Source organism: Rattus norvegicus, chromosome 10 (assembly GCF_036323735.1).
Source record: "Rattus norvegicus strain BN/NHsdMcwi chromosome 10, GRCr8, whole genome shotgun sequence".
Taxonomy (NCBI): Eukaryota; Metazoa; Chordata; class Mammalia; order Rodentia; family Muridae; genus Rattus; species Rattus norvegicus.
In genome coordinates this window covers 52,992,831-53,019,480 of record NC_086028.1, presented here as the reverse complement: position 1 = coordinate 53,019,480, position 26,650 = coordinate 52,992,831, and the positions used below count along the sequence as shown (strand labels likewise).

Below are 26,650 nucleotides of genomic sequence, written 5' to 3'. Positions count from 1 at the left end.
TAACGATCAGAGCAGCCCATTCCCATAATCCCAGCATCTGGGGCAAAGGCAAGAAGATCATGAGTTCCAGGCCAGCCTGGGCTACATAGTGAGATAGTTTCAAACAAAACAAAACACTCCTGAAACTAAGACGAAAACAAACCGAACGACTTTGGTAGTTAAAAGGAGCAAATGGGACACAGGGATGTTGATTATAAGGTAACAGTAAAATCAAGATGGTCTCCTGAAAACTGCTGTGCTCTTTGGAATGCCTCTGAGATCACTGGTACTCCCTCCCTCCCTCTTTCCCTCCCCCAGTGCTATTTAAAATGAAACGGCTATGTGATTAATAAAATTTGGGATGTTTCAAGTTTTGGCTCACTTCTTTCTCTTTTCCTTTAGGCCTTTTTGCTAGCCTACTGGGATTCATTCCCAGCAGAATCTGACTTAACAAGATAGCAGAGGTGGGGGTGGAAATCAGCGGGACAATGAAGGGCACCTGCGGACATCACTGGTCTATTTGCTTAGAGTACTTCCTTCTCATCCTTATCTGCAGGGCTCCTGTGAGGAGCACTCAGGAGAGACTTCCCACTTACGCAGAGGAATGACAGATAAGAAGGCCTGGAGGCCGAGCCCTTGCCCTCTGAGAGCCCCCCTCCATATCACCATCTGCACAAAAGCATTCCATTTATCCTCCAGACAATGCCAGAAATAAGTGCTAGCTTTGTCCCCATCCCTCTCAACATCCCCTCCGTTGTGGAGAAACAGCTCTTTGCAGTTCTGACCTCTGCCACATAGACCTTCCAAACTGAGGGCAAGAATCAGAGACTTCGGGCTCAAGATGATTTTTGAAAAATTATTTTTATTTTGTTTTACACATATGATTGTTTCCCCAGTATGTATATATGTGCACCACGGGTGAGCCTGCTGCGCACAGAAGCCAGAGAAAGGGTTGGATCCCTTAGGAGTAGCGTTATAGACACTTAGGGGCTAATATGTGGGTGCTGGGAGTTGAACCTAGGTCCTCTGGAAGAACAGGTCTTAACCTCTAATTCATTGCTGTTGCCCTCTTGGTGACTCTTCTCTTAGATTCCAGCCCATCGAAGGGCTCCCAGGTCTGTCCCCTTAGTGCAGCTGCTGTAGGCTGAGAATGTGTGTCCAGAAACTTATTTATAAACTTAAGGAGAACTGTCACCATCTTTCAATTTATAAATCTTAATAAAATAGTTGGTAAACATAGAAGTGTAAGTCATACACACAAATGGCTGGAAGGCATGAGTCAACTTCACTCATGATCCCATTGCTAAGCTTAAGAAATACCAACCTTGCCAGCACCTCTGGGGCCACCATACCTCTCCACCCTGATCCACTCTGATTGCTGTGTAACCCACACCTGCTTTTCCTTAGGGCTTCATCTTGTACATGGTTCTTCTTAAGTAGTACGTTCATTCAATTTGCTTACTTCTGATTATCATCATCATCATCATCATCATCATCATCATCATCATTATTAATACTATTGTCATTTTTTTTGAGCTGGGGTTTCTTTGTGTAGCTTCATCTGTCCTGGAACTCACCCTGTGGACCAACCAGGCTGTCCTCAAACTCACAGAGATCCACCTACCACTGCCTCCTGAGTGGATTAAAGGCGTGTGCCCCCACTGCCTGGTATACTTCTGAATTTTAAATACTCTAAATTTGTGCTATTTAAATTTAAAATTTTTAATTTAGGGCAACTTATATGAATTTATGGTCATTAATTTGTCCTATATCGAAACTAGACACGATTTTCTGTTTTCTTTTGTTGTTACTGCTTTTTGTTTGTGTTTTTTATTTATTTCGTTTTGTTTTCTGTTTTTTTGAGACAGAGTCTCACTACATAGCCCTGGCTGTGCTGAAACTCACTCTGTAGACCAGGCTGGCCTTGAACTCACAGAGATCTGCTCACCTCTGCCTCCCAAGTGCTGGGATTAAAGGTTCCTGCCATCACCTCCTGGCACCATCTCTGTTTCCCCTAAATTATCGTCTCTCCTCCTTGCTGTCCGCTAACACCTTGCATCGTAGGTGATTATAGAAATTTGGGTTGCGATCACCTCAGCTCCAGAAGTTAATCCTTCATAAACAGCTATGCTTCACCACACAGAACAAAAGTGTTACCCGAGAGTGACCAGGGGAGCAGAGAACACTGACAGCCCACTCCTAGTTCAGTTCCCTCCAGCATCTCTCTCCTAAGCCTAGTGATGCCTCACAGCCATTCGTAACCTCCATCTCTCCCCTCCTGTTACTTCTAACTAGTCATTAAGTCTTGCTAGTTATGGTGGATACCCTGTACCACATCCATCTGTCTGCCCCGAATGCCCCCCCCCCCGACTGTCACTATCAACCATCTGGGCTCATCTCCTGATTCATTTTTACCTGATGCCATTCTGATTGGTTCTTACACATTACCTACATGAGTGTTTCAGAAGCATATACCTGCCCCCTCTCTGTTTTGTCTTCTTACCCACACCCCTCTCTTAGTAATTTCATACGCAACTGGAAGAAGACAGAGTTGATGGAATCGGGGTAGACCCAGACATTTGTTAGAAGGGGGCTTCTGAGAGCTGAGCTGGCCTTCTCTGCAGAGTCAAGCGGTGGGTCCCAGTGGTTTAGTACCAGACTTAGCTCAGCCAGGCAAGGCTGTGTGCAAGCCAGAGCAAGTGCTGAGGGAACGGAGGTATGACTTGAGTGTAAAATGCCCCTCGCAGGCTCATGTGCTTCAAGTCTTGATCCCAGCTGGTTGCGCTGTTTTCAGAGAGTATGAGAATTCTAGAAGACGGAGTCTAGCTAGAAGAAGTAGGCCATTAGGGATGGCCATTTGAAAGTAATGGATGGTTGCCCACCCCACCCTCATTTGAAGTGACACGAATTAGCACCCCACCACCACCACACAGTCCCGCTACCACAGTGTCCCGAACTTTCTGAAACCACGTGACAAAATAAATCTCTGAAAACACAGAGGAAGGCAGTGACCAAGAGACCACAGGGACAGTGTGAAAGAGAAAAAGAACAGAAAGCCTCGAGGAAATATTCTGGTCCAAGAATCCCAGATCTTTGTGATGTTTTAAAGAACAGGTATCTCTCTCTTTTTCAGTAAATTTCCATTTTTTCCCATGAGTGACTTTGAGCCAAATTTCTGCTATTAATCCTCAATATCTTTATTGGCCCACCTTTGATGGTGCTGCCTTCCAATGCACTTTTAGTCTTAGTTGAGGTTTCCTTGAATACAGAGCCTGGGACAAGGACCAGGAATGGCAGGTCTTGGGATGATGGTCTGAAGCAAACAGGAACGAGAGTGGGAAAGGAGCAGGAAAAAAGCCAATCAGGAGCTCTCGTGCTCAAACTTGTTCCAGACTCCGTATAGAACATGCCTCTGAGGTTGAGGCCCTGCCCACAGATTCCTGGCTTCTCTCCCAGGGACAGGAACACTCACCGTTTTGGACTATATGTGCAGTGGCAGAAAGAACTTCCTTGGTTTAGAGAAGAGTCCCAGGCAGAAAGGTGGGTACTGGAGATGTGGGATGGAAATGCAGTTGACATGCGTGAGGGCCTCAACTGCGCTCGGATGCTCTCTCTTATCTGGAGAGATGGCTGCCCTTCCAGAGGTCACTGGCATGACTCTAGCACCCACATGGTGGCTCAAAATTGTCTATAACTCCAGCTTCAGGGGCTCCAATGTCTTTTCTGGTCTCTGTGGACACTGAGATACTCATGGTGTGCAGACATATGTAGGCAAAACACCCAGACATACAAAATAAAATGACTTTTAAAAGTAAAAAGATAGCTTTTAGAAAGTCCTTTTTATGTCTACAGATCACTGTCTAGTCAAGACGAGACTCCCGGCCTTAGCTTCCTAAGGGACAGTCCTTATCTTTGCACCCCACAGCTTCCCAAGTACCATTGTTGACCCACTAGGAGAAGGACGTCTGATTAGTACTGCAACTAGAAGCCTTACCCACTGCTAACACAGGTTATTGCTGTTAGTCCTTGAATAATCCATCTGGTCATCTCCATTCACCAGGATTTTTAATTGACCAGCTACACAACTTTGCCTAAACTACCTACCTCCTTGATGATGTATACATGTATATATGATGTGTATGTATATGATATATATGTAAATGTAATGTATATGTAATGTGTATTTTTATGTATTATGTATGTGTGTGCGTGTATGTGTATGTGTGTGTATGTGTGTGTGTATGTGTGTGTATGTGTGTATGTGTGTGTTGTGTTTAAGTGTGTATATGTGTGTATGTGTGTGTATGTGTGTATGTGTGTGTTGTGTTTAAGTGTGTATATGTGTGTATGTGTGTATGTGTGTGTTGTGTTTAAGTGTGTATATGTGTGTATGTGTGTGTTGTGTTTAAGTGTGTATATGTGTGTATGTGTGTGTTGTGTATAAGTGTATATATGTGTGTGTATGTGTGTGTGTATATGTGTGTGTGTATGTGTGTGTATGTGTATGTATGTATGTGTGTGTATGTGTATATATGTGTGTGTGTGTGTGTTATTTGTAACAATAGAACCAATATGTATTTTGGAGACTTGCTGGGAACGTTGCATGAGGTGATGGAGATTCAAGTTGGGCAGGAAATGAGTCTTAAATGTTCCCTATGTGCTCGTTCCTTAACTCCCCTTGGGAACAACACATGTATAAAAGAGGGTTGCCCTGTCTGGAAGGCAAACACTATCCCATTCTTTTGGAAAAGCATCTTAGTTACAGACCCTATGAGAAACCATAGGGCATGTGTCTTCAAAGCATAAGAGTGTGGGGCACTGCCTACCGATCCAGCCCCCTGTTGGAGGGATTCCTCCAGGCACATGGCCTCTGCTGCAATTCTGGCTGCACCTCGAAGGCTGAAGGGACACAACACAGGCTTTAGAGGAAGTCCAGGCACAGCAAAGGTAGCGGCTGGTGAAGTGAGTTTGAATGTTCTTGGCATGCATGTGAACCGTCTGCCATCGCTGAAACTGAGAGTGTGGCTGCGTAGGAGACAGTTTGCTCTGGGAAAGGATGCTACACTGTTCAGTGCTGTCCCCTAACTCCTGGCCTACAGATGGCGTGTGGCCCAGCTTAGGTCATTAGCCATAAGATACCTGACCATTTCACCAACCCCGCTTCTAAGCAGATAGGAGATAGCCCTGGTGCCACTGCTGGTCTCTTATTCCAACACTGTGAAGAGGGTGACAATGAAATATATCCCCTGGGTGATAGTGAGGTAGAGGGACATTTGGTACCCTAAATCTAAATGCTTAAAATAAAATTTTGACTTATTTGGGAGAAATAAATATCTAAGTTGGGTTCTTACTGCCTGTGATGCCCCTCCCTTTGCCCAAGTCATGATTGACTTCCTAAGCATTCACACAGTCACCCCGGCATGCAGAATGACAGTGACTATAAGAAACCAAGGACAACCAGGCTGTCCCAAGGTCCACTCAGATTGGCTCATGGCATATCTTCAATGACCTTTGATTCACTCCTGTGAGGGATCCTAAGTTAGAGAAGACCATCCTGACTGCAGCCCACAGCAGAGCTGGCCGTGAGCAGCCTTCACATTGCTGGTTTGTGGCACTGAGGTCCTGGGAGTCCCTCCTATGCAGATCTGGCTAACCTTGTTGTAAGGACAGAGAGAGAATGCTGGTGCTCTGCTCACTCTCCCTGTCTGGGACCCCAGCCCGTGGAATGGTGCCATTCATATTCAGGGTGCGTCTTCCCTAGATTCTCTAGAGACACCCTCACATATATTACCAGAGATCTGTTTCTGAGGTTATCAGGTAACCTAGGAAATTAGAATGCAGAAACTAGTCAAGCAGTGTAGTTAGAGTTAACAAAAACCAGCAAAGGGTTATGAACGCCCCCTTTACCCCCCACCCCCCACCACCCTGTTAACAGCAGCAAGATTCGTTAACCTCCATGAACTCCAGGGATAAGGGAAGGAGTTGTCTAGTTGTAGCTTAGCCTAAGGGTGCATCTGCTCCCCATCTGTCCAGGCAACCACAGCATCCTGGTGGAAGTCCTAGGAAGTTAAGAGCTGGCCTCATTTTCTCCTGTCAGGCAATCTCCAGAGGCAGAGCCCCATCAATAGTCAAGCCAGGGGAGCCCACTGCTGCCATCTTCACACTCCTGGGGACACTGAGATGCAGCCAGCAAAGGATCTGGTAAGGCAAACAGCGATTTTCGAGCTCAGCCATCATGAATTTATGTGTGGTCCCCTCACTGCCACGTCCTGGAGCAGGAACCCGAGGGTCTGAGTAGAGCTGTCAGTGAGGGTTCTAATCTTTCCATTGAAGGGCACATGTGCTAAAAGTGGCTGGAAACTGTGACCGATTTACCTGTTTCTCTATGCTATTCTACTTAATCCACTTTTAAACATTGTTGCAGACTTGGGGCAGGAAGCAAATACAAGAAATCACCTTTTTCACAGCATGGAGTTGAGAGCTGTTTCAATCTCTTCCGTGTGTCTTGGAATAACCAGTCTGTGGTCTGGGACAGCCGCTGCTACCTAGGTCCTTTATACCATGCAGTCATTCTGTGTCCTTGGGGCTATGTCCCTCCAGGTCATCCCCCCAGCCCCCCACCCCCAGCAGCAGCAGCAGCAACAGGCAGAGCATGGATACTCTTAATTTTCCCATTTGTGACATGTAATGCAAATCTTTCCAGGGAACCGAGGCAGAGGGAACTTCATGGGATCTTTCTTTAGATTATATTATGCATGCAATCTTACTGCTTTGTGGGATTTCTAGGATGGTGTTTGTAATGTGTTTTGGAGCAACAGTGCCACCTGCTGGTCATTTCTCTCATTGCAAGCATGTCTGGTTTCCCCACTCCCTTTGTTAACATTTCATTTATTTGCTTCATTCTGTGTATCGATATAAAGGTTGGAGGCTTTCATTTACTATGCTAGTGAGATGCTCCACCCCGACATGGCGGCAGAGTGCCACCCCAGAGCAACAAGTTGCATCCTGAGGGAGACAAAAGTTGATGCACTTTTGATTAGTTGTCATCCCATAAATCGGAGAAGCTTCTGGAAGCATGCTCCCTCTCCGGTCCCAATTCAGCTCCGGGATGGCTCCTCCACTCTTAGTAGGAGGGTAAGAGCCCTGAGCAGGGGATCTAGCAGGTTAGGGCCTGTGACTGTAAGGGACCTCACTGGAGGGACAGAACAGATGAGCCAGCATTCTCAAGGAAAGCCTTTATTCCCCTTCAGTGACTCCTTTGACAACAAGGTCAACCCTCTTCTGGGACACTGAGCTTCTCCTTCACTCCACAGGCCACAACAGCGAAGAATAACTCAGGGAAGAAGGTGCGGATAAACACGGCAGCCTTGGGGACAGGGTTGGCCATGAACACCTCTTGCTTCTTCCTCCGCACTGTGCGCATCACTTCCTCAGCCACCTCCACCGGGTGCACGCCATAGGTCAGCTTTCTGCAAAAGACTGGAAGCACAAGCCAGGTCGGCCATGGTGGTGTTCAAATCCCCTGACTACAAAGATGCTTGCATGCATCTTGAGCATCATGGTGTGCCTACACTCTGCCAAACTCTGGTCTCAACCCTTGGGGGTAACACTTCACCCTCCAACCATTGCTGCTTGGTCTGCTGCCTCCTTGGTCTGCTGCCTCCTTTTCTTCTTCGTACCTACACAGTGACCGGGACCGGGACGAGGTAGGGCAATAAGAAAGCAAAGGAACGACTGTCTTTTGTGCTGGTGGAGCTGCGCATGCCCAGGGCCTCTGACATTCCTTGCTCTGTCCTCCAGCCCAGTTCATGTTGGTGTCTGAATGCTGACCTCAAGCTTTGGGTAAGGAGCAGCCTCTTTCATTAGAGTATTCTAGAACAATTAGCATTTTCTGTGGGCTATAACTCCTTCTCGGTTTTCTAAAGGGGAAAGGGGCCAGCTCCGTGAAGGGCCTGCCTCTGAATTGAGGTATAGGCTGTCCTGCTCGGAGAAGCTCCATTTGGAGCTGCTCCTTCAGAAAGGGAGCAAGGGTGGTTCTTGAAGACCCCGTGCTGGTTGTTAAGTCTGGGGAAAGCTGTTGAGCACGATGAGGGTCTATCTTAGCCCTGCCAAGGTCTTCCGGCTGCAGCTTCGGGCTGCTGCCCACCTGATACCTCAGACCTAAAGATTTAGTTTCTTCACTCCCAGACTCAGGGTCTCCTCTGAACGCTTACATTTACAAATGGATGACCCCCAGTTTCTTTGCTCAGGATAAGCCTGGTAGGAACGGATGAAAGTTGGGCTCACGGTGCTGACCACAACATCGTATTCCTCAACCTCAGCTCTGAGGCAGTCGAAGAAGCCCATGACAGCATGCTTGGAGGCTGCATCTGGAAAAAAAAAACCAGCCAGAGATGTGTACAAGAAGAGCTTGCACCCTGCTTCCCTGGGGTTGCACTGTAGACAAGAGGGCAGCCATACATCTTCCTCTCAGCCCAGAGCTGAAAGGGACCTGCAAACTCCCTGACTTGGGCTGTTACAACTAATTCATTCACCATCTCGCTGGATCTCTGACCCCATTGTGTGGCTTGCTGTCTCCTCAATTTGAACCATCCCTCAAGATCCATAGATTCCCCAACCATGGACTTAAATACTCAGAAAAAAATTGTTTGTCTATTAAACACATGCAGGCTTTCTTCTTATCCCCATTCCCTAGACAGGACAAGATGACAACTTCTCCATAGCTGTGTTAGGGAGCACACACAATCCAGAGATGATGGGACGTATGTGGGAGGATGTATACTAAGCAAACAGCACAGCTGAGGGGGTTGGGTGGACCTAGAACCACTGTGCCATGGATGCTGAGAGACCATTGTACACTGAGTGAAAAGACAGAGGAGCCATTGTGTCCACTCTGTGAAGAGGAGAGAAGCTGAGAGGTCATGTGATGACACTAGGTTCCATGCCAAAGGTGGAAAAGCATTGACTAGAATCCTGGCCTCCTGTCTCCTTTGCCTTAGTAAGATTCTGGCCTTCTATCTCCTATGCCTCAGTAGGACCACCCTCAGAGCCCACATAGTAGGACCTCCCTCAGAGCCCACACAGTAGGACCACCCTCAGAGCCCACACAGTAGGACCTCCCTCAGAGCCCATACAGTAGGACCACCCTCAGAGCCCACACAGTAGGACCACCCCCCAGAGCCCACACAGTATGACCTCCCTCAGAGCCCATACAGTAGGACCATCCTCAGAGCCTATAGTAGGACCACCCTCAGAGCCCACACAGTAGGACCTCCCTCAGAGCCCACACAGTAGGACCACCCTCAGAGCCCACACAGTAGGACCACCCTCAGAGCCCACACAGTAGGACCACCCTCAGAGCCCACACAGTATGACCTCCCTCAGAGCCCATACAGTAGGACCATCCTCAGAGCCTATAGTAGGACCACCATCAGAGCCCACACAGTAGGACCACCCTCAGAGCTCATATAGTAGGATCACCCTCAGAGCTCACAGAACACCCAATTCTACTTTCATGAACACAGGGAAGTTTAAAGCCAGGGCACATCTTCATGCTAAGAGGGCTGAACTCAAGGTGGACCATCACAAGTGGTGGTGAGTACAGGAGAGATCAGAACCCTTACGGCTTGCTGGTGGGAATGTCAAGGGTGTGTCTGCCTTGGAAGTAAGCCCAGCGCTTCTTCTTTTTCTTCTTCTTTTTTTTTATCTTTATTAACATGAGTATTTCTTATTTACATTTCGATTGTTATTATTCCCCTTCCTGGTTTCTGGGCCAACATCCCCCAACCCCTCCACCTCCCCTTCTATATGGGCTTCCCCTCCCCATCCTCCCCTCATTACTACCCTCCCCCACAACAATCACATTCACTGGGGGTTCAGTCTTGGCAGGACCCAGGGCTTCCCCTTCCACTGGTGCTCTTACTAGGCTATTCATGGCTACCTATGAGGTTGGAGCCCAGGGTCAGTCCATGTATAGTCTTTGGGTAGTGGCTTAGTCCCTGGAAGCTCTGGCCCAGCGCTTCTTGAACATTTAAATAATTCCTCTTCTAGATTTGCACCTGGGAGATACAGCCATGTTCTCACAGAAAGGATTCATGCATATTCATACTTCTGAAGTGGAACCAGTGAATAGCTATCAACAGACGGGTAGATAAATACTGTGGCACATCCAAGCAATGGAGTTCTTGCCATCAGCTGAAGGGTGTCGATGCATGCTACAGCATCGTGCTACAAATAGCAAACATCTGTGAGAGCCAGTAACGGTCTGCAATGGGGGTGTGCAAGGGGCCCGCCCCTATCTGAGGATAGATAAAGTGGCTAATGAGGACATGTTCTTCAGGGGTGTAACCACTTGTGCGTTATCCATGTTCCTACAAGGTAACATCATCCAGCTTCTGTCTCCAGCACCAATGAAACTCTGATTTGTCACGCTAGACTTGGGTAGAACTATTTCTGGTGTCTACCATTGGCTCTTTTTCGGGGTGGGTAGATATTTGTTCATATCTCCCAGGAAAAATAAACACAACCGGGACATTAAAAAGGTGGGATTGTTTCCACACTGTCTCCTGACAGACCCTGGGAATACACCCTTCCAGCTTCCTCTACACACATCTCACGGGGCTTCCCATCTCCTGGGATTCTCAGTGGCCGTAAGCCTGCCCTGGATAAACCTCTTTGGCTCAGACATTGCTACTGCACAAAGCTCCACCCCTCGGTTCTGCTCCCTTTCCTTCCTTTATTCCTCCAAGAAAGTCCTTCACCCCCCTGTTTTGTGATGTGTGTCCTTCTTGCCCCCCCATTCTAGTCTTTGTGAATCCCTTCACAGAAGAAGAGGTGCTTGAGCGGGGGCTATACCTGTATGGAAGAGTGTGACTCTCTTGTCACCTACTGTAGTACACTGAAGCAGCACACGTCTTTCCACCTGTGGCACTGCACTTTGGGAGAGGAATTTTGTCTAGTGTATCCCCAAGTCTTCCAGGAAACAGACATGGAAGAAACCCCACCAGACCTATCTCATTGCTCGATGAGCCACCCTTTACCTCCTGTGGTCTAGACTTAACAGTGCTTGCCCTGACACTAAACACACAGCAAAGACCCCCTCCCCCCATTTTTTTTTTCTTAGTGACTTACACGCTGTGCGGAACGGGATTCCAAACTTTGCTTGGATGTTGTTCACTAACACGATCTGGCCCGTCCTCCTAGAGATCATGTTGGGAAGCAGAACTGGAAAACACAAGGAGTGCCAGTTAGAAATCTGAGACTGGCAGGTCGCAGAGGCAGAGCCCCACCTTCATTGTTACTCAGGGTTCTGATACCTCGTCACCTATTAGACTGCAAAGGACAGAGATGGAAGTGGTCCCAGGAAGTCACTGACCCAGCGTTTCTGAGAGAGACCAGTTGGCTGGCACATTGCTGGGTGGTTTGAAATGACCAGCACTGTACTCGCTAAGTGACACAGAATTTGATAGGTAAGGGGTCTCTCTCTCTCCCCACCTCTTCCCCCTTTCCCCTCCCCTCCCCTTTCCCTCCCCTCCTCCCCTCCCCTTTCCCTCCTCTCTTCTCCTTTCCTCTCTTTCCCTCCCTTCTCCCTCCTCTCCTCCTCTCCCTGCCTCTCTTCTTTTCCCTTTCCCTTTCCCTTTCCTCTTTTTTCCACCACCACCACCACCACCACCACCACCACCACCTCCTCCTCCTCCTCCTCCTCTTTTTCCTCCTTTTCCTTCTCTAGCTTGGGTCATCATTGCATGTAGCTTGGAAGGCATTTTCCTTTCAGTTTTCTTATTACTTTGAGAAGACAGTTTCTTCTTGGTCCTAATTGCTCTCTTCTGCTGTTTTTTTTTTTTTTTGTTGTTGTTGGTTTTTTTTTGTTGTTGTTGTTTTTGTTTTTGTTTTTTGTTTTTTTCCTGAGACAAGGTCTCAGTATGTAGCTGAGTCTGTTGTGGAATTTGCTGTGTAGCTCAGACAGGCTTTGAACTTGTGATCTACAGCCTCCCAGTGCTGGAGTTCCAGGCGTGCACCACTAGGCCTGACTTCCAGCATGTCTTTAATTCCTCTCTTGCAGGTATTGGTTTTTTAATGAAGAAAGGGAAGAACAAATGTCCTCCAAGCTGTCTGGGAAGGCGCACTTGCTTAGTTTTTAGGTGGCTTTCTGTTGACTGTGCGTGAAGAGATTTTAGATAGATGCTGTTTTATGACAACGATTTCTTCCTCGTGCAGATTTGATATCAGACAAGGAAACGTGGAGGAAGATGGTAAGAAAGCAAACAGCACTGGTAGAGCAGGAAGCGGTTCAAATGAAAGAGATTGCTCAGCTCTGGGACTCAGGTCTTCCACCTTAGAGAAGAGCAAAGTGAGGCCTAGAGCTCCCATCACACTCTGTCCCTCAACATGTGACAAACCCAGCGAAGAGACACAAGTTGTGTCTGCTATTCTTGGCTGTCAAGTTGATTACATCTGGAATTAACTAAAACTCATGTGGCTGGGTACAAGGACCAGCACTTTATCCATCTCCCAGCCCCATCTTCTTCATTTCTGAAGACAGAACCTTTGACTGATTGTCATGCTTAGGGGAGAACAGCTCATGTAGTAAAGCACAGGCAAAGGCCGAAGGCAGTGGTCGGAGAGAGAGACTCACAGGGGAGCTGTGGACTGGGTGCAAAGAGAGGGGTATTGGGCAGAGTGTGAGTGAGGAGCAGAGTTTCATAATGAAGTGAGAATATATCAGTGAGACACTTCCCTTTTGTGACCAACATTTACAGTGGGGACCTGAAAGTTTTCAGTGATCACATTAAGACCTTTCTTAGGTCTGTCCAGAAGCAGATGGCTACCTGGCTTTCCCATAGAATCTGGTGGTCTGCAGACCCAGAGGAAAAATGAGACTCACAGGACCTTTGGTGAAAGTGATGGGTCCAAAGTAGTTGGCGTCCATGATCTTTTTGTCAAGCTCCAGAGAAATCTTATGGGCAGGCCCCTTCACTTTCACGCTGGCGTTGTTGATGAGGATGTCCACACAGCCATAGCAGTCTAGGACCTCTTTGGCCACATCTTCAACACAGCTAATGTCTGAGAGATCCAGGAGGACCAGCTTGGGGGTGAATGTCTGCAGGAACAAGGAGAGAGTCAAGACGTGTTTGGAAAACCTCCTTGGAGATGTTGGGGGCCCTCAATCAAACAGCCACTCTGCTGAGAATTCAAAGTCAGAGAATAACTAGAAAAACAAACCAAGACAAAGGGGGAAGATGTAAAACAACTCTGGGATGAAGGAGACCAGGGCAGCAATTAAGCATGGATACACAGTTGCTTGGACTTGCAGCCAGGGCTCCTCAGTTGATAAAACCACTCTTGACAACTGGGTAACTCTTTGGAGACTATGAACTGACTCAAGTCCTGGTTTCTTTTGGAAATTGTTTCCCAGTTTGTTTTATAAGATAAAAGAAAATTCAGCACAGCCATGGCTGGCACCCCTTGTTTTGGCTCAAAACCGTATCTTCCATACAGCACCGTTGAAACATCTGTTATGTGCTAGGAGCTGTACTCAGCTCTGGACACTTGCTGTCCTCAAGATGTTACTGGTTTAGAAGTAAGGATGGGGTGGGGCTTGGTAGCACCCTGGAGTCAAGGCAACTTTTGGGCAAATGTTAGTTCTGATACACACTCCTGAAGAGAAGGTTCCCATTGTGGGTCATAAATGTTTGGGAAATAGTCACTGATCTCCAAGTTCTTTGGGGATCCCACTAGCATAACGGAAGCTGTGAAAAGTCCTGCAGTAATGAAACCGAGACAAGCTGGACTGGAGGCCAGTATTTCCCACACAACTTGTTTTTTTTTTTTTTTTTAAACCTCAAACCTAATAGCATCCCAAGAAAGGCTTCATGTAGCATTCTGCGTAGTTCTAGTTGATCCATCTCCTCACTGCCAGGGTGGGCTCTGAATTCCTTTCAGCTGCTTGCAAACACCAACTTCAATCTCAGGAGTAAGGATCTTTTCCCTATTTAAATCCTGAAGAGCACTGAAGGCAACACCTCTCACCTGGATGGCTTAGGAGGGGCTTCCTTGATTTCTTCCACACGACTATGCCCTGTGTTGTTTGTTTGTCCCACTGTCAGCTATACTTGTAGTCACAACCCACTGCTGGGACACTGCCATCTGTCTTTTTTATGAGTCTGACTAACACAGACTTGGGGGATTTGTGCCAGAGTTTTGCCCTGGTAAGAGATTAAAACAAGCGAGTGCCTTTTGTCGGGCAGACCAGGCCTCCATCCGGGTCAGTGCTATCACCTCTGATTGTTCCAAAGCCACTCTCATATTTCCCTGGATCTGCCCCTAACAACGATGAGGCTCAGGGTATCCAGAGGTTCCTCAGGCTGTCTGGAGAGAGCCTTACCTTGCTGGGGTCAGCCACACTGGTCAAGGCAGCGTAGAGGCTCTCCAGCCCCTCCCAGTTCTTTCCACACAGCACCAACCTTGCTCCACCTGCATTGAACACCCGAGCACACTCTGTGGAAAGGAGAGAAGGGAGGCAGGTGTACTTTGTGAGTGGAGATGCAGAAGGGAGTTCCTGTCTTAGAAACTCCAGGCGTCTAAAAATTCTGCTGTCTCATCCGTCCACCATGAGGTCCTCCTCCTGGAGAAGCCATTTCATTCCATCCACTCCTCAGGCTAGATGTTTTAGGAGGTGCTAAGGATTGAACCCCAACCTTGCTTGTGTTCCGAGACTGCTTTAGCACTGAGCTGTACCTAGGCTAAGACGGTTTGGTTGTGAGCCGTGTTTCCAGCTCAGCTTGGTTGCTTCTGTGGAGGGAAGCTCAGAGCAGGGAGCAACGAGTCCCTGCTTTGCTGGGTAGCTCTGATGATGAACATTTCTTATGGAATGGAAAGGCAACTCTGTCACTAGCCTGTGAGACCGCAGCCTTAGGGACACCTCAACCTATAGATACTGGTAAGAGCTACCATGTTAATTCAGACCAAACACCACCCAGCCTTCCATATTTCCTCTGTGGATAGAGACCGTAGTCAAGGGTCCTTGCTTACAAGACCTGTCTACACAAAAAGAACTTCAAGCAACTAAGTCAAGCTAGGAGCAAGAGAGCTGACTTTCCCCAGGGAAGAACACACTCATAGGTTGCCCAGTGCCAAGTGGTCATCCCTAAAAACACACATACCAGTAACATTATATAGTCCCCAAAGGTTATATTTATATACATGGATTGCAAAATACAATATGCCTGCGATGGCAATTAATGGAAGAAGAGGTTATGAATTTGAAAGAGAGTGGGAGAGGCATATGAGAGGGTTTGGAGTGAGGAGAGGGAAAATGTAATTAAATTACAATTGCAAAAATAAACAAAAGAAAAAAAGGTGATCCTTTATACTCTATTTCGAACTAATTCCTGATTAATTTGATATAGGGCTTTCCTTAAATTTTTAAGACATTAATTAATTAATTAATTAATTAATTAAGTATACAAGTTTGCATGTCTTGTCAGACTTGGTGGCAAGCACCTTTACCTATGGAGCCATCTCTAGGGCAATGATTGGTAGATACAGGACATTCACATGTAACAGTTACATTCACATGTAACAATATTTTTGATACTTTAAAGCAGTAAAAGCTCATGTGTTCAGACAGTGTCTTCGTTCTGGGGATGATTGAGAGAGACAGCCATGTATTTGCTCACTAAGTCTTACTGTGGCCGTCCATGGGAGGGTCTTGCTAGGGCTGGGTTTTTCAAAGCAGCAGCTGGTGTGGAGTCTAAACCACTGTAGAGCTGTCTCACCTGCATGGGAGGACCACTTTTGTCCATCAGCTGCATTGCATTGTCCTCTCAGGGAAGCCTAGATGGCAGCGCTCCTCCACAAGGTGGCACCCACTAGCACAGGATAAGTCCCAGAGACTTAGCAGCCAACATTCACAGTCCCAGAAGGATGGATGAACATAGGTGAGTGCACCAAGCACTGGTTCTGACAGAGAGAGGCTCTGAAAGCACTCACTCAAGTTTAGCATCCAGTGTTGGCCCATTTTATGCCTGGGAGTTGTGGGCCTTAGTTGACTGCAGTCACTTGTGGACAGCCCAGTAAACTGGGGGTTTGCCAGAGGCTGTGTATTTTTTTTTTAATTAATCTCTTATACCTTACATCCTGACAACAGTTTCCCCTCCCTTCACTCCTCTTAGTCTCTCCCCTACCTTCTCTCTCTCCCAGATCCATCCCTCCTCCAATGACCTTAACACACACACACACACACACACACACACACACACACACACACACACACACACACACGACAGGCCTCCCAGGAACATCAGTTAAACATGGCTTTAAAACTAGGCACCTAAAACTAGGCATCATATCAAGGCTGAATGAGGCAACCCAGTAGGAGGAAAAGGGTCCCACGTGTTGGAACAGGTCAGAGACACCCTCCACTCGCACTGTTAGGAGTCTCACAACACCACCAAGTTATACAATCAAAAGGTATATCCAGAAGACCCCGTTTAGATCCCTACAAGGACTGTTTACTGCTTCAGTCTCTGGAGCCCTTATGTGTCCTGCTTCGTTGACTCTGTGGGCTCATGGTATCCTTCACCCCTCTGGCTCCTACAATCCTTCCGCTTCTTCTTTTGCAGGGCTCCCTGGAGCTGCCTAGTGTGTGGTTGTGGGTCTCTGCATCTGCTCCCATCAGTTGCTGGATGACGCCTCTCTGCTGACAACTGGGTTAGGCACTGGTCCATGACTACAGCAGACTATCATTAGGAATCATTTTATTAAATTTTTTTGAGGTTTTCTATCTTAAGCACAGCAGCTCTAAGTGACCTTGTGGTTGTGAGAATTTGTTCCTGTAGACTTAGCCGTTTGATGCAAGCAGAGAGGAGGAGGTCAGCTGGACAGGACAGATACTGGAGTTTCCTACATGGGCATCATGGACAAGGGGTTTGGGGTCCTGGAGAAAACCAAGGTGCCAGCTGATGTAAGAATAAGCAGGCATGAAGGTCAAAGGGTTGCTGGGGGAAGAAAGGGAGACGACACTGCCCTCGGATCTCAGTGGGAACAAACACAGGTGCTCTGGCCAGGAGTGTGGCTCAATGGCAGAGCGCTTGCCTAGTTAATACGTGGGAAGACCCGAGGTTGATCCCAGCACTGCAAAAAATAAACTAAAGACAGGTGCGCTGGAAGTAACGGAGGGAGTGGGAAGGAGGAAGTGGTAGCTCCTGACTGAGGGAAACTTGAACTAAGAGGCTACTGCATACCAATGTCACCTTGCACTGTTTCAGGGAAAGATGGTGTCTCTCAGTTTAGGTGCTTTATTAAGAAAGGGGTTGGAGGCTGAAGAGATGGTTCAAAGGTCAAGGGCACATAACTGCTCTTGCAATAGACCTGTGTTTGAACCCAAGTGAGATTCCGATCACCATGTCAGGTGGCTTCCAGTCACCTGAGATTCCAGCCACAGGGTATCTGACACCCTCCTCTAGACTGCCTGGGACACCTCACACGTGTACCTCCCCGTGTACACAGCATTAAAAATTGAGGATGAAAATATAAAAGGAAAGGAGACACCTGGGATGATTGTGAGTGACAAAAATGTAAAAGATGCCAATTATTCTCATGTCAATTTGATGCAGAAAACCAAGCCCCCATTAGGTCTTAGAAAGTGACAGAGTGACTCTAACGCCTATATGGAATGGCTTGCACACTTTAGTCAGAAACGTAAAGAAAAGTGAAGACTATTGTGGTGATCTGAAGCAGCACTATTAGGAGGTGTGGCCTATTTGGAGGAAGTGCGTCACTGTGGGTATGGGTTTTGAGACCCATAGCTCCCTAGAAGCCAGTCTCTCCTGGTCACCTTCGGACCAAGATGCAGAACTCTCAACTCCTTCTCCAGTATCCTGTTGCCTGCATGCTGCCAGGCTTCCTGCTATGGTGATAAAGGACCAAGTCTCAGAAACTGCAAGCCAGCCTTGATTAAATGTTTGCCTTTCTAAGAGTTGCCTTGGCCATGGTGTCTCTTTATAACAACGGAGACCCTAACTTAGGCAACTACCTAGGAAAATGTTAGCTACTGAAATAAAATATAAGACTGCCAAAGCTAAAGCAAAATGTTAATAGTTCCAGCCTATATGAGAATTGATAAAAAATGATGAGAATTCAGAACCTGTATGATCAAGTTAACTTATTAAATAGGTGAGAAAACAATATATTACTTAAAAAATTTTTGAGAGCTGGGCTCGGCTGGTGAGATGGCTTAGTTAAAAGAGAGCGCTGCTCTTGCTGAGGACCTGAATTCTCAATACCTGTGTTAGCTAGTTCACAACCACCTGCAATTCTAGCGCCAGAGGATCATACGCCCTCTGCTGGCCGCCCCGGGAACTGCACTCACCTGCATATATCCCCTCTCACATACACATTTAAAATAAAATGAACCTTTAAAAAGTAGTATTGGAATGCCTATTTGGGAAGGGAAAAAGCTAGATGCATCATTTTACAATATACTGAGTAGTTAAATGTAAAAAGAGAATCACAAAAGAGCTAGAGAGATGAGTCTGTTCTCTTATTGGGGGAAGATCTCCAGACCATGCCCCAGAGAAACAAATTGTATCAGAACTAATTTATAGATTTTTTTTAAAATTATTTTTAACAATAAATACATAAAGAACAATCAAATTAATAAAACTATTTATAACTTATATGTCACAAAGAGCTAACTTATTTGATATGCCAAGGTTGGTTAAGTCAGTTAGAGTACATCAGGAACAACTATTCTCAAGCTGCTAAAACTGCTTTCACAAAAATGAATCTGTTGGTGTGAAATCCATATTAAAGTATGTTTAAAATGTAAGAGTCTTAGAAACAGCTTATCAGTGCTAGAAAGAGGGCTCAGTGGTTAAGGGTACTTACTACTCTTACGGAGGACTTGAGCTTCAGTTCCCAGCACCCATTTTGGGGGCGGTTTATAAGTGCCTGAACCTCCAGCTTCAGGGGATCTGATACCTTATTCTGGCCTCCTTGGGTATCTGTACTTATATGCAGGCACATCCCTCCCCCATGAATACACATAAAGAGATCTTGTTTTAAAAGTGTGCCGAACCAAAGTTACGACTTGAATGTGTATGTTTGTGCTTAAAGCTGGGCAGTGCTGTGTGTATACACACTGTCACCAGGGTGTTATGGTGGCAATTTCAGAGACACTAAGACAAAAGAGGTATAACATTTCAGAGTTAGTCGCTAGTTCAAGATGTGTGCTTCCAGAGGAAATAACTGCTTCATGAAGTCATTCTTTTTGTCCTAAAATAAGACACAGTGGATTAAAAAGGAAGAGGGAGAGAAAGACTAGGAGGAGGGAAGGGAGAAGGGAGCTTGGGGGGGCCGGTTTCTCAGCAGAGGGCAATGTGAGCTTTTGCTCATGGGCCAGGGTTGAGATATGCTTCCTCCCATCATCTCCAGGAGAAAGGACATCTATGGGTCCTTTGAACTGCTTGCTAAAATACTGCATGTGGGAACCCAGACCAGAAGAATCTCCATGGCATTGCCCATCCCCAAACCAGGGCTCAAGGGAAGTAATACCATGGAAGAAGTCTACGTGCCTAACTTCCCAGAGGTGCACCTGGATACTTCAACGGAAGCCTCTGAGGAACGTAAAAGTGCCATAACAGAGAGAAAACACCTAGGCACCTTGCCTTAGTGCTGGGGTTGAAACTAGACACCTATGTGCCAAGCAAATACATTCTCGCTGAGCTATATCACCAGCCATGTGCCCTGCCCATATAGCTCAGAGCCATCTTGTAATGTGACCCTCAGGTAAGCATGTCTCTTGCTCTTCTCTATGTTTCCCTTTCTGCTTCTTCTTCCCTAGAAAGGTCAGACATGATAAAAAGCTGAGGCCATGGAGAATGGGGGTAGGAAAAGAAAACAAAGAAAACGGGCACATTGTTTGTGAATCAGGGCTATTGGGGACTTGCCACAACAGAAGGATTGTGTATAATGTCTATAACCAGAAAGTCAGAGGACAGCCTGGCCTTTTTCTTTTCCTTCCAGAGTTTCCCCTCTGGGCTGAATCGAATGGGATTGAACTGTTCCACTGCACTCTTGGCCCCTCCCACGTACTGACTGTAGGGTCAGCCTCATCAAGGAGCAGAGAGGAAACAAAACCAAACATCCGCACAGGATGCTTCCCAGTGAAGCAGCTCTGTGTTTTATGTTTTATTACTTAAAAATTCATTCATTTTTCTAATTATGGTCTTGACAATTATGGAATTTTTGTCACTTGTTTTGGAGGGAGAAGTCTCAGCTGGGGCAGCCTTGCTGGGGGTGAGGCAGCCATGATGGCTAAATTTCTCACATCAATGCAACAGGGTTCAAAGAGTTTGAAGGAGTTTCCCACATTCCCACCTCTGCTGTGGGGTGGGAGGAATGAAGATGTGACTCAAGAAGTCTGATGTCCAGATCTGGGGATTTCAATTTCCACACGAGGCTGCATTTGGCCAATCCCCACTGCTGAGAGGGGAACAGGCTGGGCCTCACTACCTCTTATCAGCTCATCCACTCCCTAATAGTGGGGCATATCTTCAAGGTCTCAGTAAGTTGTCCAGGTTGATCTTGAACTTGCAGTCCTCCTGTATCAGGAGGGCTCCCTGGTAGCTGGGCTTACAGATCTACACCAACTGGCCCACTTTGAAATTTGTATTTTCATTCTCCTTTCGTTTCTGTCAATTGTGAGTCTGAGTCTTGCTGCTTAGCCTAGGCTGACCCCCAACTGAGTCATCCTCCTGCTTCAGACTCCTGAGTGCTGAGATCATGGGGTTGATGGTTAGGCTTTTTGTCAGTTTGTCTCGATTTGGAATCATCTAGAAGACTGAGGTACATCTCTAGCTATGTTTCCATGGGTGTTTGTGAGAGGGATGGCAGAGGGAGACAGTCATCATGAAAGAGGGTGGCAGCACCCATGTGCTGGAGGCTTGCAGTGAAGAAATGGGGGAAGCCAGTAGAATGCCTTCATTCCTTGTCTCTGCTTCCTCCTAGGTGATGATGTGAACTTGGTTCTTCTCCCTTGACCTCTCTGTCACAATAAATCAAATCCTTCGAAGCTGTTGTTTCTATCCAGCCGTGCATTTTGTGGCAGCGTCTCCACACTCCGATTATTTATTTATTTACTTATTTATTGGACACAATATCTCAGGTAGCCCAGGCTGTTCTCAAGAAAGCCCACTATGTAGCCAAGGGTGACCTTGAGTTTCTGATCCTCCTGCCTCCTCCTGATAGAGTTACTGGTGACCACATCCAGCTTTAGTTTGTTATCAGCTCTGCTCAACGTTGATCTCCTGTCAACCCTGGTTGTGCCTTTCTCAACTAATAAATACAACTTGGGCACGTCCATATGTATTTCCTCAGTTCTAAGATGCCAGGGAGTATGAAGGGATTTCTGATTCCAGAGGTCGTGTTGTGAGAAGGGATGCTGTAGAGGCTGTGAGATGCTGTTGCGCACCGTCCTGTTTCAGCAGTGTTTAAGAGTCTTGGGAGCTATTCCCATAGCAGGCAGGAATAGCATCCAGTCGTCTGTCCCTGAAGGCCAAGCCCAGTGTTAGGTATTTTGATGGTTACTTTTGTTGCAGACCGGGTCGGTACAAGGTAACACAGAGGTTGACTTGATTGACTGGTTTGGAGCGAGGCTAGATGTCTGGGACTGGAACGTGTAGTGATTCTCAACCTCCCCAATGATGAGACCCTTTAACATAGTGCCTTATGCTGTGGTGACCCCCAACCATAAATTTATTTCCATTGCTACTTTATAACTGTAACCTGATGCTTACTGTTTGAATCATAATGTAAATCTCGGTGTTTTACCATGATCTTAGGTGACGGCTGTGAAAGGGTCTTTTGAGCCAAGAGGTCTCGACCCACAGGTTGAGAACCACCACCTTAGTGGTTCTACCCACAGGGTTCATCCTGGCTGTAGGGTACCTGGGCACAATATGGGCCGCGTGGAAGCCACCCTGTGCCCCTTACTTTTTTCTTGAATCTGAAGTGGAGCAGCTGGTGCCTGGGTTGCTGTCATCAGCACCACACGGAAAGCAGTCATTTATTTAAAGTCACACACACCCGGCTTCTCATGTTACTTCTAAACATTTGGACTTTATTCCTTTCTACTTTGCATTTCTGCAGGGTTGGGGACAGGGTTGGGGAAGGTTGGGGAGGCACAGTAAGTTGCAGTAAAAGGGAACAATGACCAGAACCTTGGCAGTTCGGGCTACTTCTTCTGCAAAACACCTGTGGTGCACTTCCTGGGGTCCTGACTTGCGTGTGATTATAACCCGAGGATCTTAAAAACGTAATAAATAAAACTTTTGAAATAAATCCACAGCTCTTACCAAAGGGAGAACGGTGGTCCCATGTAGTAACACAGGACATTACAAGGACAGAGGATCCGAATAGCATCTTCAACGACGAGGTGCAGCTAACATTTGTAGGACTGTTCACCCAACCACAGCACTGGGCGCATTCTTTCTCAGCCCCTCCTTCCCACCCCCAGGAACAGACTGCATAACAGGCCACAGCCAGAGCTCAGGGCAAACCTTGATAAACTCAGATGAACTGAATTTCACAGAGTTCCTTCTCTGACCAAATTGGAACCAACGTGGAAATCAATTAAACCGATATTCACAAGCATATCTGAGCGCCTTCCCTGATTGAATGGCTTCCTAGACGCTGGTCATTAAACATACCAGTAAATTTATTATTGCCGTGAACAAATCCTGTCAGGAGCAATTGATGGGAATAAAGGTTTATTTAGGCCCTGCTTTGGGAGGATCCATTTTGGCCAGGAAGACACGGGGCAACTGCTGGGTCTGTGGTGATGGAAGTGGGAGGGGACAAGATGCGATGGGGGAGGTGGGGTCAAGTGTGGGGGAGGGGAGTCTAGAAGGTATAAACCCCACACCCTTGTACCTCATGGCTTTCTTCTGCCAGATAGGCCCTTCCTCCTAGACCACTAGTTCTCAAACTTCTTAATGCTACAACCATTTAATACAGTTCCTTGTGTTGTGATGACCCCCAACCGCAAAATTATTTTTTTTTGCTACTTCATAGCTGTAATTTTCCTACTGTTATGATTCATAATGTAAATCTCTGTGTTTTCCAATGGTCTCTGGAAGGGGGGTTGTGACCCACAGGCTGAGAAGCACTGTGACATACGCCTAACGACCCCATAGCTTCCAAAATATCACTCAAAGCATGAGTCTGTGGGGGACATTATAGGTGCAAAGCAAAATTGAAGAAAAAATTTGAGCATTCGGTAGACGGGAAGCATTGAGGTGGGTGTAGACACCAGGGTGAAGGACACCGCCTTAGGTTGGGAGAAGGCGGGTCTCTGAGGGCCACCTGAAAGGATGGAACAGATAAGGTGGCAGGGACGTCCCCCGGGACCTGGCCTGCATCTAGACAAACATATTCTACTTGTAGAAAGTCTGTCCCATGAGTGAACAGCTTTAGGTGGGCTGCTCTCACCTCTTTCCAACAACACTGTGGTCTTGTGGCTGGTCTGATGGGCCAGCAGGAGTGTCCTGCCTGGCCTTGGGGAAGACTGAGTTTTGGGTTCATCTTTTGAAAGCCAACCTAAGAAGTCAGGATAGTCTCTGAGGAAAGTGCTCCAGAGGGTACACCCACTGTTATGATTAATGTCTTCACTTGCCAAGGCTGGCCCAAGGGAGACACTCACTGTGACCCTACCCTGCCTGTCAGTAGGGAGACATGATCCCTCGATGACATCTAAGAGAAGCAGCAGCAGAAGCAGAAGAAACCTCAGAGACAGGGCTCAGAAGTTCTCCCAATGGCCACACCAGGAAGACTCTGGAAGGCTTGTAGACAATGTGGACCTATTGACACCTGAGTGTCCATTGAGTGGCTAGTGGATGGTTAGCTGTGCGGGGTCTATGCTGGATAGAACGACAGCAGAAACTGTCAGGAAGTTGCATAGCAGGGTACACCGCCACCCTTAGGAATAGCAGAAGCCTGCTAAACCCAAAGGACAATCCAGTCACAAACGCAACAAGAAAGGCCCAGACGACTGTCCACTTAGAGACTGTGAAGGAAACTGCTCTTAAGACCAGGAGGTGAGATGGTGGGAAGCAGTGGCATGGGTGGTGGAGAGCGAGCGTGACACATGGAGGTGAGCTGGGTGAACTCTGAAAAAACACGTTCACCCTGACCGTCTCTAACAACGCGTGAATGGTGGCCTCTGACTCCCACCCATGTGTCAATTCATTTGTTGCTCACAGCCACATTCCAAAGTGGATGCTGCCGTCATCCTTGATCTATACCTTGGGACATTCAACTCCTATAGCTGAAGACACCCGCTGTTTAAGTGCTGGAACCAGAGCTGGAATCTAGGAACCTACTCTGGCCTCATTAGCATCAGGGTGTAGCATCAGGGTGTAGCATCAGGGTGTAGCATCAGGGTGTAGCATCAGGGGGTAGCATCAGGGGGTAGCATCAGGGGGTAGCATCAGGGTGTAGCATCAGGGTGTAGCATCAGGGTATAGCATCAGGGGGTAGCATCAACTAAGGACTTGGCATTTGACGATTTCTGGAAACCCCCGGAGCAGTCAAACCCAGTATTTTCTAACCCCAAGCTGTGAGTTGGCAGCCCCTGCCATTCTAACCCTGCCATCCCCCTGGCAAGACAGCCTCAGACTCCTCAAGAGAAGTCGACACTCTCTACCAACAGATGAGCCCCACACCATCCTGTCTCCAGGTCCCTTGAGGGCAGGGATAGGCACAGGTCCGGAGGAAGCCATCTTACCTTTTCCCAGTCCTGAGAGGGCATCGGTGATGACCACCACTTTGTTCTGCACGGCAGACTTCGACCACAGCCTGGAGGCCTCCTGGTAAATGAAGAGGAGGCCGCTGACCCCCAGAAGCAGCAGGGGTAGCATCAGGACAGCCATGATCCCCATCTTGTTCTGCAGGATGACAAAGGATTGGCTTTGCAGAGTCCCTGCTTACAACCACTGGGCAGGGAGAGGTTCAAGCCCACAGCATCCATTCCCTCCAAGCCCAGAACCTCTTCTCCAGGGAGCTGCTCTCTGCAGGCTCCCGGCCGGTCCTTCCCAGCTGAGTAGTAAGAAGCATGCGATTTCCTAAATGCTCAACGAAGAGAAAGTACTCACAGTCTTTCCACACTGAAGGAGTCCAGGGGGCCTGCCCTCCCCTAAGGCTAATTACAAATTTAATTAAAATGGGTCTGCATTTTTGGAAGGAAATCCATGTGTTAAGGCCACTCGCTTGGGCTCTAATGGTTATTTATAGCTCTCAGTTGTACTAAAGGGCTTTTCAGGGTAAATATAGTGTCTACTCTGATATTCAGGGACACATGCTGGCTGGGTCTGATTTCAGAGCTCTTGCCAGGACTTTTAAAGCTCTGCTGGCCCGTGGGACTGTTAGAGTTTCCTCTACGGTTTAGGCCGGGAGTCAATCCCAGGAACTCCTGGGATTGTCAGCAAAAATGCCTTTGCCTGTCTTTCCTGTCTGGGGTCCCTGCAGGTGGTTCAGACCTAGGTGGGCATCAAGCCAACTGGCTTTCCCGTCCTGAGTGGGGATGTGGATGAGAAGCCCAGGAAAGCTGGTCAATGGAACAGAACCTGTTACAAGAAAGCAGCTGTAGCAGGAAAGAGGACTTTTTAGAGCAAAGGTTCTCAACCTTCCTAATGCTGCGACCCCTTCATACAGTTCCTCATATTGTGGTGACCCCAACCATAAAATTATTTTCATTGCTGCTTCATATCTGTAATTTTGTTACTGTTATGAATCATAATGTAAATATCAGTGGTTTCCGATGGTCTTAGGCCACCCCTGTGAAAGTCATTCAGCCCTCAGAGGGGTCACAGCACACAGGTTGAGAACTCCTGGTTTAGAGCATGCTTCTTGCTTTTGTGAGGTGTACGTTTCTTGTCTCTAAATGGGAATGATAGTTTTATTTTGTAGATCTGTTGGGTCCTGCCTGTCTTAGACCTGCCTATCATAGAGTCTGAGAGCTGAGAAGGTAACTATTGCTGTCTTTTGTAAATATCCAAATTGTTAAATAACTTAATTATATAAGGAACTCAGTACGATTAAAACTATCAAAACCCCAGGACTTGTGCCCAGCATCCTGTTGTTATGTATTAAGGTTTGCTTTTATTATTTACTTATATATGTGGACGTCTGTGTGAGTATATACCGTGTCTGTGGGAACCTGTGGAGGCCAGAAGAAGGTGTTAGATTTCCTAGAGCTGAGGTTATGGTTACAGGTGGTCGTGAGTCATCTGACCTTGGTGCTGGGAACCAAACTTGGGTTCTCCCTAAGAGCAGCAAGAACTCTTAAGTGCTGAACCATCTTCTCCAGCCATACATTCATACTGTAAAGAAAATAGAAAGTGAGGCTGGAGTGGGAGTGAGGATTGGGTTAGGTGGTGGGTGGAGGATGAGAATAGCAGAAACTGCATTTCTTAGAACCTAGTAACAAACCAGGAACATTACAAACTTCAACTCTTTATTGATATTTAGTACATGCCTTAGGAATGCATGGTGCTTGAGGACTCCATGACAAACTGATCACTTTTGTGTGACCAGCACCCACACCAACAAGCATCGTATAAACATCTCTCTGTTGTGTCTCCTGTGTTGCAACTACTTTATGATCTTTAAATGA

General features: G+C 47.1%; 1 protein-coding gene across 2 annotated transcripts; it reads right to left on the bottom strand.

Moving 5' to 3' along the window:
- Positions 1-7,199: 7,199 nt before the first annotated feature.
- On the bottom strand, positions 7,200-25,276 carry Dhrs7c (dehydrogenase/reductase 7C). Of its 2 annotated transcripts, none has more exons than NM_001271598.1 (7): positions 25,131-25,276; positions 24,764-24,923; positions 14,363-14,475; positions 12,868-13,078; positions 11,110-11,202; positions 8,193-8,348; positions 7,200-7,458 (listed from the first exon to the last, which is right to left on the bottom strand). In NM_001271598.1, the coding sequence occupies exons 2-7, from the start codon at positions 24,915-24,917 to the stop codon at positions 7,250-7,252; spliced, it is 936 nt and encodes a 311-aa protein (NP_001258527.1). In that variant the 5' UTR covers positions 24,918-24,923; positions 25,131-25,276; the 3' UTR covers positions 7,200-7,249. The 2 variants fall into 2 exon arrangements, with proteins under 2 accessions (NP_001258527.1, NP_001258526.1); NM_001271597.1 differs by having other exon boundaries at positions 8,275-8,348.
- Between the last annotated feature and the right edge of the window lie 1,374 nt (positions 25,277-26,650).